We start from the raw sequence: 15,632 nt of genomic DNA on the forward strand, positions 1-15,632 counted from the left end.
ACTGACATTCACTTTCCCTAGCAACATTCCCTGCTGCTCAGGGTTGAGGCGCGCTGGCCAGGCCCATTGTGGGGGAAGTTTACACTGCTGTTGCCTATGCTTCCGCCTGCTTTGTGAATAAATAAATCTTCAGTCTTCAGGGCTGTCTGTCTAGCACCTTTCAGTAGCACGAAAAGAAGGACCAAAAGAAACAAATGAATTCATCAGCATGAATTCATTAGGAATAGGTTTTAAGATTGCTAATTGCCTCCCCTTGCAGCCAGTACTCATGTAATGGAAGGGGAAGGGTGTAAGAGAGTGCTGTCCTCCCTGATTAGCTGGAGATATGTCCCCTGCTGTTGCCTGCCATGCCTCTACTAGTTCCTATTTTCCTTTTCCTGAGGGCATGTCTACAAATAAAAATTACAGCTGTGCCGCTGTAGCACTTCAGTGTAGGCACTACCTACGCCAACAAGAGGACTTCTCTCTTTGGCATAGGTAATCCACCTTCTCAAGAGGTGGTAGCTAGGTCGATGACAACCTAACACTGTCTACACTAGAGATTATGTCAGTGTAGCTGTGTCTCTCGGGTGTGGATTTTTCACATGCCTGAGAGATGTAGGTATGCCGATGTAAGTTTCTAGTATAGTCCAGCCCTGAGTTTCCTAAGCGAGGAGATGTACATGTGTCTTGAAAGCTGCTCACAGCTGGATGTAGAGTTCAACACATTGCCACGTGAGCAGATGTCTTATGAGGATGACAGATTAGTGCAGACGTTCACAGAGATTAATAGATTTAGCCAGTATCCTTGGTTAGAGTGTGCATGCTAGTTTCTGGGTTGTTTGTTACCGATTTCATAGTGAAATAAGATTTCCCTCACCCCCACTGTGACGACACTGCTCTTCCTGCCTGTTTGTGTCAGCAGGCAGCTCCGTCTAATCTCTTCATTACTGTGTTGTTTTTTTATATTAGTTTAGAAGAGTACTAGTCATTTATGGTGCACCACTCAAAGTACAATTCCTAAGGACATTTACCTATAAGAGAGATCGTTATCACTGCATAGAGACCCTAGACAGACAAACTGAGCTTTCATTTTATCGGCATTAGTGAGCAGTGACTGGAAAGCCAGGCTGAGCATCTGTGAAAGCAAAGGGGGTGGTGAGATTGTGAAATGCTCAAATATCGCACTGTGCACAGCCGAGCCAGAGCATCAGGAGACGTGTGAACCCATTAATCACTGCAGGCAAGCTGCCAGCTCTCTGACTTTAATTGGGGGCCTTCTAATATTTAAGCTGATTTTGGGGGGTAGGGAGTACTGTTAGAGAATTTCATTGCCTTCCCAATGAGGCTGTCAAGACACAATGAGGTGTGAACTTAACTCAAGTTTGCCGAGTGACTTGCAACTACTGGGGGAAATAATGTTACTCAGCACCATTTTCCTTCAGAGATTGCTGTCTCGGCAGCACGTTTAGATTTTTGTATATTTATCTCTCTCAATTTCCTAGCCCTCTATATCAACGATTTACAATCCACTGCATTTTTATTAAAGATTCTCATGGAAGGAAACTGCTTTGGAGAGAGTTGCTTTTCAATATCCCTGCCCTGAGAAGAGGGGGGGAGAGTTGGGGGGAAACAGTTACTTAACAGGGAGCGGAAGTGTGTATTTTAAAAGAGTGGTTGAAAGTGTAACTCATAAATTCCACCCACTCTCTAATAGAAGAGGGTGCAGGTCTATATAAATCAAAATACCTACCTGGCCATGAGGACTATGTGACTTTGCACTACAGTGAAGCATTTCAAGAAACCCAGCTGCATTGTTGCAAGCAAAATAGGGATGCACCGCCTCTCCCTTTTTGTTTTTAATTGAACAGAAATCGAGCCCTGATTTGTATATCTTTTCTCCCATGATTTTTTAAATGGCAGTTCTGTGGCATTTGGTAACATAGTGCTACGACCTGGCTAACCCGTATTCCCAAGAGTATGCAAGACAATGAGCCTTGAGTCTGATATTGCACCGATGTTACCCCAACCTTTCTTCTTTGATTTCAGTGATGTTGCTCCTGATTTTACACTGGGGTAAGTGTGAGGAGAATCAAGCCCTATGGATGCAAGCTTGCAGTTGTATAGCTTGTACAACTGTTACAAGGTGCAGCCCTGTGTCCAGAGGAAGGCTTCTTTGCAGGTCATCTGTCATGTGGGGGGAGTCCTTCATTGGTATATTGTTTACGTGGGCTCTCAGCTTTTTCCCCATCTCTGTTTTGTTTGATTACAGAGCTAATCCTTTCCCTCCTGCCTCTCCTTCCCGAGGGAACAGGCGATATGATGACAAGGACCCATCATCGGCTAACGGGCCCTGCTGAGACAAGACGGGTTTGGCTGCAGTGGAGACGTTACAGGTATTTTTCATTTCCTCATCAACTGCTACCTCTTAAATTTACAACACAGGTAAAGGTAGGAAGGACCATGCTTCTCCAGTGACCTCCCACACCCAAATGACGGCAGGGAACTGACTGACTGGGGATAAGGCCCACCTGCTCTGAATAGAAGGACAAGCTAGTTTATTTTGGTTTTTACATTGCACCCCTCACCATGTATCTGAGCAGCTTCTAGTGATACATTACGCAGTGTGACTGCCCCATGTTGCCTTCTCCAGAAGAAGGTAAAGTTAATTCTAAGGTCTTTTGAAAATCTCCATCTAAGGGGCTATATCATCTAGGCACTCAAATTCCATTGAATTTCAGTTTGGCCCATTGAAAATCCCAACTTTAGCCAGTATGTGCTGGGTGAAAAAAGTCTCAAGCCCAATATGGCAAACGAGTTACTGTTCCATTGTTAAAGTCTGAGGATCATCTGTTCACCATGTTGAATCATCTTACCCTGTTTTATATTCCATCTCTTGGTAATGCTAATAGATTTCCTTAAACCATAGTAAAGTTGATTCATGTGCTGGGAAAAAGGCAGCCCAGACGTGGTTGATTAGTCATATTTTCTTTAATCTATTTGGATTTTCAGCCCCACGTTCAGTAGTAAAAGCAAAGGGGAACAATAAGATCTTGCTTTGGGTTTCATACCAGTGGGGTCCAAAGACACAGTTCAAACTCTGCAAGGCTTCTGGTGGGAGTCTTTCACAAAAGACACTTTGTTCCCTTTGGGACAGATGCCACCAAAGAGTAGTTTATTTCGTAATTATTTTTCCAGGGCCTCACTGTTTCCAGCTTGCTCACAAATACTTCACATAGAGATTTGCTTGGAATGGCACGAAGGGGGACCGACACTGGGGATTTGCTTTCTATGCATGGCATGGTTTGCCCTGTCTGCATGAGCTCTTTCTTGTTCCTAGGATACACTTGCTTGTCTTAATTTATGGGACTAGTTTCCCCGCCCTCCCCTTTGGCTGAGATGTGTTTTGACTTTCTCACTAAGCTCCTTTCTGTGCAGGGGCAAAACCATTAGCAATTAATTTAAGTGAAATGAAAATACAGTCCTTGTGCTCAGGTAAGGTCTGGGCTTCTGCAACACACTCCTCCTGCTCAGATGCAAAAGGAACCTCATGTTTTGTTCAATGGGAACCCATCTGAAAAGCAGAGCGCCACTTGTGGGGGCTGCAGAAGGACTCTGTTCTCATCAGTGTAGGTTGAAAGATGTGAACTACAAGAGTGATGGCATGTGAACTAAGGAAAGGAAAGAAAAGACCCATTGGATCAGACCAAATATCCACCTAGTCCTCTCTCCCAATAGCAGGTAGTTCCAGATGCTTCAGAAAATGATATAACTCCTCTCCTTCCCTTGTGCCACAGTGGCTATTAATAATGGAAAATAATCATAATTACTCATAGCTTATAAATAAATGTTACCAAAACTAATGATGGATGCCACCTATTACTAATAAAAAGGAAATTTACCTCATTCTGCAGTGACATTCCAAGGGTTGTGGGGAAGGGCAGTTTCTTTCTGACCACTAATTTGTGCTCTGAAGCATGAGGCCCTTGTAACTCACTGCAGCTGGTGTCATTGCAGATCTTAGGCTACATTGCAAGTGAAGAGCCTACAAAGTCTCTATATCCCATGACCACTTATCATAAGTCACATTTAGAATACATTCTCCTATCTCCTCCTCCCTCAAAGATCATCACCCCACACAATCATCAGCTCTTTGAATCCACCTCAATCTGCTTGGAACAAGAGTCACTCTTTCTGTCTAGTTTCTTTCTTACTTGTGCTATTTCTATTTCATTACTAGTAAAATCGCTGGGACCAACAATGACGAACACAGATACAGTAGAAAATGCAGTGAAGATTCTAGGGACCACATTACATTTTCTGTACACGATAAATAAAGTATTACATGACTGCTCGTCTACCCCTCCTAACCTCTTGAATAAGAGGAGACAAATACCAGCTCAGCTGCATGCAAGTGACACCTGACAGAGTTTAAAACTTTAACTCATAATGTATATGGCTATACCAGTGGTTCCACAAAAAATAGATTTCCGGGACCTTTAACTTCAAAAGGATGCTCTTGAAACAATTGACATAAAGGGCTTCTTAATCTAGTTTAAGTTAATCCAGTGCTAGCTGGATATGCAAGAGTGACAGCTTTGGAGACTGAGTTTATCTATCTATCCATCCACTCACAAAGCAGGTACAGCACAGGGAGAGAAATTGCAAGCTTCCTCCAAACTGCCCCCTATGGGCTAGTTTACACTAGAATCGCTACAGCAGCACAGCACAGCAGCACAGAGCTCTCCTGTCGACATAAGTATTCAACGTCCCCGAGCGGCGGTAACTATGTTGGTGGGAGAGCTTCTCCCACCAACATAGCGCTGTCCATACCGGCGCTGAGCTCAGTGTAACTTGCAGAGCTTGATCTTGGGACCTTTGGGATCAGACTTTCACTAGAGCCACAGGAGTAACTCCCGTAGCTGGTAGCAATAGTAGACTGTTCCCCTACTAGTGGCTTGTCCACTGGTGGACATCAGTCATGCCCTCTGCCAATGTATTATATATGCTGTCTGTCCCTGTTCAGTCTAGGGCTGTCAGTTCAGCCCCTTTCACCAATACCAATGCCTCTAAATCAGTACTTCTCAACCAGGGGTAATCATAGGTCTTCCAGGGGGTACCTCAACTCATCTAGATATTTGACTAGTTTTACAACAGGCTACATAAAAAGCACTAGTGAAGTCAGTACAAACTAAAATTTCACACAGACAATGACTTGTTTTTACTGTTCTATATACTATGCACTGAAAAATAAGTACAATATCTATCTTCTAATTGATTTCTTTTATAATTACATGGTAAAAATGAGAAAGTAAACAATTTTTCAGTAATATTATGCTGACACTTTTGTATTTTTATGTCTGATTTTGTAAGCAAGTAGTTTTTAAGTGAGGTGAAACTTGGGATATGCAAGACAAATCAGACACCTGAAAGGGGTACAGTCATCTGGAAAGGTTGAGAACCACTGGTCTAAATGACAGAAAGAGAAAATGTTCAGGGTTTGATTGTGTTTAATTCATGTAGGCTCTTACATTCCAGCTGGGCAGACCTATTCATCATCATGAGCCATACATTTTCCACCTGTAGATCACCTGCCATTTCCCTGTTGTTCCCTTACTAACAGGAAATATTCTTTTCCTTCACAGAAGGATCCTCTCCACACAGACTCCATGTGATGATGAGAATGCAGGAAGAGCGTCTTAAGTCACACAACTGCAGCACAAGCAGCAGCAACTGTTTCCTCCCTTTACTTTGCTGTGTCTATGGATCTCCTAGATAAAAATGTGATCCTTCCCCACACCTGTCCTTTGGGAACACACTTACTGTCACGCCTAGCGACATATTTGCCAATCCGCCTTTTCTTAGGAGGACAAATATCCTGCAAAGATATGACGCTGGGCTTTGAAAATGTGGAGCCAGTAATTAAAATGAAGAATGCAGTACAGTAGAAAGTAGAAATGAGAGTCTAAAAGCCACAGTGGTGTTTTTACTGATGGGGGTTATTGAAGACTTCAGTTTAATAATTCAGCGCAGCTAAGATTAATAAATGGTATGAGGTGGAAATGGTCTTTCAAGAAGAAGGATTGGAGTGGTATGTTAACTGTTTAATTTAGTGTGTTCTGAAAAATGCTGTATGAAACACTGTATAATAACTGGGCACAGTCCTAAGGTTTCTCAGCCTTGTAGTGGGGAGAATGTGTATCAGGAATGACGTTTATGCCTCATGAGTGAGGCTGTCTGAGCACAAGCTAGAGAGTCACGAATGCCAGCTCTGACACTGGCTTCCCGTAGGGCTTCCTGCAAGTCTCTTCATCTCTCTATCTGTAGCATGGCATTGACTTTCATTTTCCAGGACAGAGGGCTGCCACAGGGAACTCCCATAAAGCGCTCATCTTCAGGTTTCCCACTTGTAGCAAGTCACAGCCCCTGAGCACTTGATATGTTGTCATTCCCTGCCACCCCTACTAGCCTCTTTGCTCCACCTGTCTGTAATGTCAGTGAATTCCAGTCCTGCTTAATGAAAGGGCTTCAGGAAACGTAGGGTAAGAAGTTAGATGGGGGTCTATGCAGCTTAGAGGCTCATTCTGCCACCACATACTACAGGTCATTGGCCCAGATCTACAAAGGGACCTAGGTGTCTAAATACTTATTCATTAGGCCAGAGAGAGAAAAATGACAGTCGCCTGGTGGATACGGGTATCCAACAGGGAGGTGGGAGACCCAGAGTCCAGTCCCCCTGCTCCAGTGAACTTTTAACTTACCCAAAGTGGAACAGCTTCAACAGGAGAGATTACAGGAGCCCCTGCCCTCCCCATTAGAATATCCCATAGCTCAGTAGTTAGAGCACTCTCCCAAGACGTGCTTGTCCCTGTTCAAATCTTTTCTCTCCCTCAGGCCAAGGAGGAAATCGAACCTGGCTCTCCCACATCGCATCTAACCATTGGGCTAAATGTTATAAGGGAGCTGCATCCCTTGGGAACAATGAAACTGTCATCCAGTATGGGGAGGCTCATGAGAATAGTGACTAGACCCTTCTGAGTAGCTGTGAGCTCACTCCTGTGAAAGATAAGAATGCCTAAAAGCCATGCCTTATTCAGGCCTCTGATTCATCGAGGTACTTTTAAGCAGTGAGCGGTCCCTTGACTTCCTCCTCCTCCTCCACTGTTCTCCCATTCCTCACTCCAAATGTCTCCTGGCCAGTGTTAAATTGATTGATTGATTACCTTGCTACTCTAGAGAAGATTTGGGGAAAATCTTATTTCCTGGCCATGCTTCAGATCTTTTTATATACTACAGCCATACTGCTGGGGGTACAAGTGATCTAATGAATTTACTGTCAGGGATGTGGGATGTCATAATATGCATGCACATGTTACCCTGGCCTTCTCAAACATGTGCCCATATATTCTCCAGGTACCTCTTGCACTATCATACATTTAGTTTATGCCGCTCAGTTTGTTTAGTTTTGACTTAAATATAAACAAACCAATAAAACCTCTGCTTTCTTTTTCCCATTTGATCATTAATTATTATTGAAGAACTGGGCCAAATTCACTACTGATGTAAACCGATCCAATTCCATTGAAGCCAGTGGAGTAATCCTGCTTACAGTAGTGGTCATTTGGGCTCCATGAGTTCAATGGTGTAGATGGAATTAATGACTTCCTAAGGTGCAGTATAATGTGTCAGTTTCTAGAATAGCTTGAAATTGAATATCAAGCTTTGGGAAACAGATGGGTTACTGGTAGGTATACATATAGCAACATCAATGGAACCAGGCATGTGCATAAGGGAAGCAAATGTGGCCCTGAATCTCTAAACAACAGAATCCATCCAGTAAACAGGATTGTTTTTATTATGATTATTATTTTTTTAAACAGCTCCCACGGGGAGGTTTTTTTTTCCTCTTCAGCAGCACAGGGTTTTGCAGGCTACACCATTTAGATAGAATTCAAGCGGAAAAGATATTTGAATCTCTGAGTGAAACAAATTTTTACTTCCTAAAATTTTTTTTTTAATTTGCATAAAAATGAAGACCATCATCCAGAAACCTGTTATACAAAACTCAATAATCCAGACAGAAAGAGGCACTGCAATATATTTTTGGAAAGGTTTCTGATCTCTTTTGCAGTCGCATGCTGTCTAGGACACCTGGTAAAAACTTGAAGAGGGGAGAGCATTAAATACAGAGCAATGGCTTGTACAGAATGGCCCATGATTTCTGTTTTATGCATTTGATCAATTTAAATCCTGTGATATTTCCCATGATTGCTCCAGCAGCTTTCCATAAGCTACACAGTGCCATATTAGTCCTTCAGCATAAGAATTACATTGTTCCCATTTTGTTCTTAAGCCATACTGTGGAAGTGCAGATGTATTATTCAGATTGGATTGAATTATGTTTTGATTTGACATGTGCTGCAGTGCTCACAGAAATACCAAGTAAGCCTTTATCAGGGGAGCAGGTAACAGCTTCTGTAATGAATCAGGAGCTGAATAAAGGTGACTGGTTGCTATCCAAACAGAAGAAAAAGTTCCTTTTTAGCATGGCTCATTAAAGTGATGGTGCACCCAAGTGGGTAATAGCAGCAGAAGAGAAATCCTGTAGGTATCAGGGCATTAATACAACTACATTGGAAAGGAATAGCTGAAAAGACATTTAATTCCCATTGCTTTGCTCCCCACACTCCCTGTGTTTTAAACAAGTGCCTCTGCCACTGGGTTGCAAAGATGGACAAATCAAAGTACTTTATGGACATAAATTAATCTCAAAACCACATTTATCTCACAACCTCCCTGTGAGATAAATTATTGTTATCTTTATTCGACAGGTCAGAAAACTGAAGCATTAAACAGCTAAGTGACTTGGCCAAGGTCCCTCAGTGACAGAGGGGGGAATAAAACCCAAAGCTCCTGACTGTCTAGTTTTCTAACCACTACCCAACACGATCATTCTTGTGTGATTCTATTCCCTGCAGTTTGCATTAATAGGAACCTTGCTGTATCCTGCCCTGAATGTGTAGTAGTTAATGTCTGATGCAGTGTTTAGAACAAACACACAGCATCTAGGCCAAAGGATTAAAAATATTAAACTCATGGACATACTGGAAACTCAGCTGATGTTAGTATGAAGCATCTTTGGCCGTCCAGATAGTGCTGTATATTTTTACATAGACATTAGGCTTGTACCATTGCAGCCTTAAGTATAGTTGCAGGTATTTTTCTCCAACCAAGGAAAGCCTGGCTCCTATTTTTGCCATTTATGCTAAAATGCATAACGCTAAAAGACACTCCTGTCAATAAGGCTGCTTATATAAAATTCCCTTTGCTGCAGTTCCGGCAACAGAACCATTGCATTATAATAGAGGTTTCAACTCCCATGCTGCAAATATTGCACAGCTTTTGGACAAATCTGTCTTCCTCATTTAGCTTTGGCTCCTACGAAGGAGGATGATTGGAATGCCAATTAATCTCCATAAAAGCCACAAATCAAGCCCCGTCATAACTAAAGAGTGCTCAATGTGGTGTCATCATTACTTACCTCTGGGTGAACATGAGAAGCGGGGCACTCAATCCGGGCCTAATTGCAAGTGTCACAAATTACTTGTAGTTGAGAGATTAGCTCATTAGTTGAGGGCCTTTTGCACTGGGAGCCCCAGAAATTCTGATGCTATGTGGCACTGCAGGAATGGAGTGAGAAGAAAACATGCTTCTGAAGCACCCGAAATCACAAACAGTAGGATCTCTCTTCAGGTCTTGCTGTGCCACCCTGATGATTAGCTAAAAGAGGAGAGGATTCCCTGGGTAGAGCCTTCTCTACTACAATCCATATCCCACAATCTATCTTTATTTAGGCCCTGATTCTGCAACGCTCGTAAGCCTATGCTTAACCTCAAGTACATGCTTAAGTCCCATTGAAGCTAATCATGTGTTTAAGTGCTTTATGTAGAAACTACCACTGATTAATAACTACTCTTGTTCAGTTGCCAAATGTTCATCACACAAGCCACAGGGGAAAGCTATTACACATGACTGCCTCAGGGCTTATTGAAAATTAATACAATTTGCAGTTTCTCAATGAAAAATGGCATGGCTATTTTTTTTTTTTCTCTTTCCAGATCTTTGATCAGTCAAATCAGTTTCCACTCATTTACTTTTGAGGAGGAGGCATGCTTTGAGTATGCACCTGGAAGTCAGGAATTTGAGTTCTAATTCCAACTCCGGCCTTAGGCATGGCATGTAACCACTCAGTGCCTCAGTTTCCCCATTTGAAAAATGGGGTTAATGATAAAAGGGTGTGGTGGTAAATTCTGTTCAAGTGCTTTCAAGATGGATAACTATGTAAATGTTTGGTTTGCTTTTTGCTATCTAAGTCTTTTCCTTTCTTCAGTCTCTTTAGACAAAAATCATACATGCCTCAGGCTCCACAGAGTGAAGCTAATTTTTTCATAACATGATTGTTTTAAAATCCTAATCTATGCCCAATGGCTCTTATTTTAATATAGTCCCAGGATAATTGGACTGGAACATATGTATATTTGCCAACAAAGTATATCTAAAATGTTCTCTCGTTAGTTATTGAGAAAATAATCTGCAAACAGTCATAACTATGGTCCTTGTCCTACAATCTGTTCTGTACAGGTGGACCTCAATTCCCATGCTGACCCCTGTTGATGCACATGCACAAGCAGGGATTCATACTATTTGATCCATTTGCAGGACTGGGCCCAAATTGTGAAGTCCTTCCTTGCTTTTCTGTCCTTTTTCAGAAACATTATTAAAGGGAATTTGCCTGAAGCAAGGCTACATGTCTGGGTGAGGATTTCAGGACTTTGACCCTTGGTGAGGGCAGATAGGTGCCTCAATGGGAGTTAAGCACCTAGGTGCTTTTGAAAATCCCACTAGGCACGTAATAGTTAATGGAGATATCCTATCTCCTAGAGCTGGAAGGGACCTTAAAGGGCATCAAGTCCAGTCCCCTGCCTTCACTAGCAGGACCAAGTACTGATTTTGCCCCAGATCCCTAAGTGGCCCTCTCAAGGATTGAATTCGCAACGCTAGATTTAGCAGGCCAATGCTCAAACTGCTGAGCTATCCCTCCCCCCAGTGCACCTTTATGTACCTAAATGCCTTTAAAAATCTGGCTCCTACGCAACTCACATATACAGTGCTCATTGGGGGGAGAAGGGGGAGATAATTACATCCACACAGAGGGTCAGAAGGCACCTATCTGCATTTTTAGGCACCTAACACCTGTTGGTCTCAGTAGGCATTAAGAACCTAAATACCTTTCAGGATTTGAGTCTTAAATACCTTTGGAAATCTGGCTCTACGTCCCTTCTGTGTCTTAGGTTGGGCTGTTAGACCTTGTTTACTTGAAATATTTAAAACGACCCTCTTTAAAAACAACAACATTTGTAGTATTATATTTCAGTTACAAAGCTTGTTAAAAGGGGGAAGGATCTGTATTTCCAAACTGGAAAACCAGACAGTGTCACATTGGTTTGATTTTTGTTTTCAGGAGAATGCAAATATTACTTTAATGTAAAGGACAAATCAAATCCCATGAGGTATTATCGACATCAGCACTATCACAAGGGAAACCATGCAGACTCCATTTTAGCTTAGGATGAGCTTTGTAATGTACATAATTCTTAATAAACTGGAAATATTGCTTTTTTTGCACTTTCTGGGCTCTGTGTCTTAAATCCAAGTTCTGTTCTCCAGGAGCATTATTTCTTAATGGTTTAACGTTGCAGATGGATGTTTGTTGCCTAGACCAGCCCAACTAAAGAGAAAAAGTGAGTCTGCAGCCTGAAGAGACTAGGCGGAGACTTTTGGAAGGCAGCAGAGCTAAATGGTGACAGTGAAGCAATCAAGTGGTCAGTCTTAGTTACTGGAAAAAGAAAAAGGGATGAAATGCTACTTGAAGTCGATTGTGTCATTAGCAAGCTTTCAATATGACAAAAATGCTACTGCCCCTGTGGCAACTAGCCTCACATGCCTTGTTTATTGCAGTCTAAGTATCGTCATATGCGTCTATAGTAGTTCCATTTCCATCTGCAGAGAGTGTAACGGTCTCAGCCTGATGCTTTGCAGGCCGAACTTCTTAAAAATCTATTTTACTGGGATGGAAAGTAATGAGCAAGTTATAGATCAGATTTATAAACTCATTTATACAGCATAGTAAGAGCTCATTTCTGATCTCATTCATGCCGATGTAAAGCCAGAGTAACCCCACTGAAGTCGATAGAATTTGCACTAGTGTAAATTAAGTCAGAATTTGGCCCAGTAGTCTAAGGTTTTCCCCGTAAAGCTCAGGACATTTTTAGTCCTGCAACACTCAAGCCTCTTTATTCATGTTCCCATCTGCTGATTTGGTTTAAGACAACACTAGCAACAGACACTTTCCCTAGGGCCACATCAAAACTCTTTAAGACATCTGAATCTGAAGATTGGATGAGTGGTGGGAAATGCAGCTGACAATATTCACCCTCTTCTCTCACAAAGGCCTAGATAATGAAATCTTTAGGCAAAACAAAATGATGCAAAGAAATTCAGAGTTTCCTGTGGGCTTAGAAACCATTACAGCAGCCAGCTTCTGAGAGACAGATTTAATTATACCAATCTAAGGGGGCACTGATCACTTGACTTCTCTCCAGCCCTCAGATAGTCTTAGAACTGGATTGGAGAAATCGCTTGAACGCAGTGGTGCTCATTCAGTATCCAATTTACTAGCAATAGTCAGGAAGGCATTACAATCGAATTGATATTATAAAATACTCCCTCTCCATGTCCTTTGTGCCAAAATCAGAGAGAGAGTTCCTCCACATCCCCCGAAGACAGCTGTTTGGTTCCTTCCCCCCGTGCTGTGATTTCTGGCTGCTCCCTGTCTGCACTCTTGCAGCAGGTCCTATAGTGATATTTGGGGGGGACTGAAGTGTTGTGAAATATTTTTGTAATGCGGGAGATGCATTTTTGTTGTCATTGTGCAATGAAGTTGGGTCATGGGTGCAATGAAGTTTGAGAACCCAGTCCAAATCAGGGCTTAGCTGCTGCAATAACCAGGAGACTCCACAAACCCTGGGTTAGGTGCCTAGACTCCCTACACAATGGATGGGGAGAAACAGGTGCCTGAGAATGAGATCCACAAAAGCCAGCGTGGTAGGCAGGAAGCCACCTAAGCACAAATACCAACCAGAAGGATGTGCCCTAAGCCCCCACCTCTCTCAGGGAGGGAGGCACTTATCTCTGCAATCAGGTGCATAAGCCATTTCATGTTATAACATCAGCAGTGCACACCTAATTCCACACACAACAGCTGCATAGGCAAGCCTCAGAACCTTTAGCCCAGTGGTTAAGGTACTCACCCAGGATGTGGGAGACCCCAGCTCACTTCCCTGCCTCTGCCTGATGAGAAGGGATTTGAACTAAGCACTCCCACCTTTCAGGTAAGTGCCCTGCCCACTAGGTTTTGAAATATTTGGAGGGTGGGGCTCTCTCAGTTTCTCCTGTTGAAGCCATGCCACTTTGTATAAATAAATATGCATGTAGCCACAGAAAGAGTGAGTCTGATGCTATCATCCAGTGGTTCAGGCACTCCCCTGAGAGATAGGCTACCCATGTTCAAAGCCCTCAACCTCCTCAGGCCAAGGCGGGAACTGACCCAGCATCTTCCATATCCTGGGTCAGTACCTAAGCACTGGGGTAATGATTATAAAGGAGACCGCATTTTTCCCCTCCCGCAGCCATTTTGTTTGGAGGCAAGCGTGCTCACACCTACCATATTGGGCCCCACAAGTCAGATAGGTGGGGCAATGCCTGTCTTCACCTGGTTTGACAATGATGCTGGGGTGTAGGTACAAGATAGGCAACTGGACCCCTGCTTTGGACAGCAATGCTAATGCTCAAAGGCAGAAACTTAGCCATGTAGGGAACTGTTACAAAAAAAATTAGGCCCCAAGTGAGTCGAGGCATCTACAGAGTTGGGAGGCAGTGGAGCAGGGGTTTTATGGATCTCACTGGAGCCTAGAACTGGGGCTTTGTGGAAGGAAAGGAAGTCTTAGCAACATTTATTCCCCCTTCCAAAGCTTATTTCACTATAGAAACTTCTAGCCTGAATAGGCCAATACATCACCTAATCTGACATTCTGTCTCCAATAGAGGCCAGTCCTTGAGGCTTCTTCAGAGAATGCATAAAATCCTTCTATAGGATCCAATGGCACAATGCTATGCCTCAAAGGGACATTCTTCCTGCCTCCAGCTTGTGCCTTGAAGCATGAGAATTAACTAACTTTATAATTTTATCCTAGCTAGGGTAACTACAAATACTATTCTGAAACATAGAACCCTTCTCTAAAACTTCCTGAGTTCCTCATCTCAAGCACCACCCACGTCAACAGGTGCCACAGGTTACAGAAACCAGCTACTGAGGCTCTAAAGTCTCCTGCACCTCTTTGGTACCCTGCACGTGGCTTTCCTCATACCTGATCAGAGCTCTTCTTGCTTTGCCAGCTGTAAGCAATTCAAACAAAGCACGGATAAGAGGGCCAACAAGAGGCTGCAGGAGACAACAGAGAAAATAAGAGGGTTGTTCACTCCTCCATTTCTGTTTGCAGCTAAGATAGAAGAGAATGAGCGTCTGCCCCTTAGGCAGCCAGAGAGGAAGGCATCCTAGAAAGCCACAAATTCATCACTGTGCAACATCTGCCTTGCAAGGCCTTCAACAAGTTGGTGCATCAGCTCTTGAAGACAACACAGCCAAAGCTGTCAAGAGCTTCTGCTGCAATAATTTTATGGTTCCTTTCCATTCCCTGTGGCAGGGTCAGATTAAGTGCAGCATAGGGCCCAATAACCCTGATAACTGAAAGCAAGAGTTTTATTCTCAGAAAAGGAAAAACAGAACATCTCACAAGCACTTTAGTGTAATTCTGACATTGCTGTGTGACCTCACACCCACCCCCCTCAACTGAGTTTGAGCTGCTAATTCAGGCTTTAAACAGCTAAGCCAGCTGTCCCATCAAGCAAAGCTTCTTTAAAGAAACAGTGACAGCATATTACAGATCCCTCTGCCCCTTGAAACATCAGCTTCTCTGCTTCTAAAGGCTCTTTCAGTTTAGGAGTCATTTCCAAAAAATAAACTCCAAGCTCCCGCTGGATGCTCCCTTACATAAGAGGACAACCTCAGCATGGTCCCAGGAAGTGTTTCCCTTACACTCAAAAAGGAAATAGAAGAGCTTCAAAGCTACTGAAGCAAGAGAGAGAAGCCCTTGCCTTTAAGACCCCCCAATCATAGCAGGTAAGTGTATTAGCACTTCTGATCCCAGACACACGGTTACAGAGAGCTACAACCCACCCCCTGACAAACAACCCTTCCCACAAACAACTCTTTCCCTCAGCAGCTCTAGCTGTCCCATAGGAAAGGAAGGCAAGGGGAATAGCGAGACCTGGCCCACTCCTGCCCCAAGAGCTCCACTTTCACGAACTCACAGAACATGGATTGATGCCCACGCCTGTGATGAGTGTATCAGGACTCAGCCCACAAGTCAGTGTTTAAATGCCCCTGAAAGTAAACCCTTCTCTCTCTCTCTCTCTCTCTCTCTCATCCTCATCTTCTTCCACCTTGATGAGTAACTAGGTAAGGGAGCTGTATC

The 15,632-nt window shown here is 43.1% G+C and overlaps 1 protein-coding gene across 2 annotated transcripts in view; it reads left to right on the top strand.

Moving 5' to 3' along the window:
* Positions 1–11,664, top strand: part of TRIM44 (tripartite motif containing 44) — a 99,946-nt gene extending 88,282 nt beyond the window's left edge. The window contains exons 5-7 of one of the 2 annotated variants that reach the window (XM_042849174.2): positions 2,029–2,055; positions 2,252–2,375; positions 5,625–11,664. In XM_042849174.2, coding sequence (XP_042705108.2) covers positions 2,029–2,055; positions 2,252–2,339 — 115 coding nt within the window. In that variant the 3' untranslated portion in view covers positions 2,340–2,375; positions 5,625–11,664. The remainder of the gene's footprint in view (positions 1–2,028; positions 2,056–2,251; positions 2,376–5,624) is intronic. The other variant, XM_005304525.4, reaches the window with a different exon arrangement.
* Positions 11,665–15,632: the final 3,968 nt, after the last annotated feature.

Source organism: Chrysemys picta, chromosome 4 (genome assembly GCF_011386835.1).
Source record: "Chrysemys picta bellii isolate R12L10 chromosome 4, ASM1138683v2, whole genome shotgun sequence".
Classification (NCBI taxonomy): Eukaryota; Metazoa; Chordata; order Testudines; family Emydidae; genus Chrysemys; species Chrysemys picta.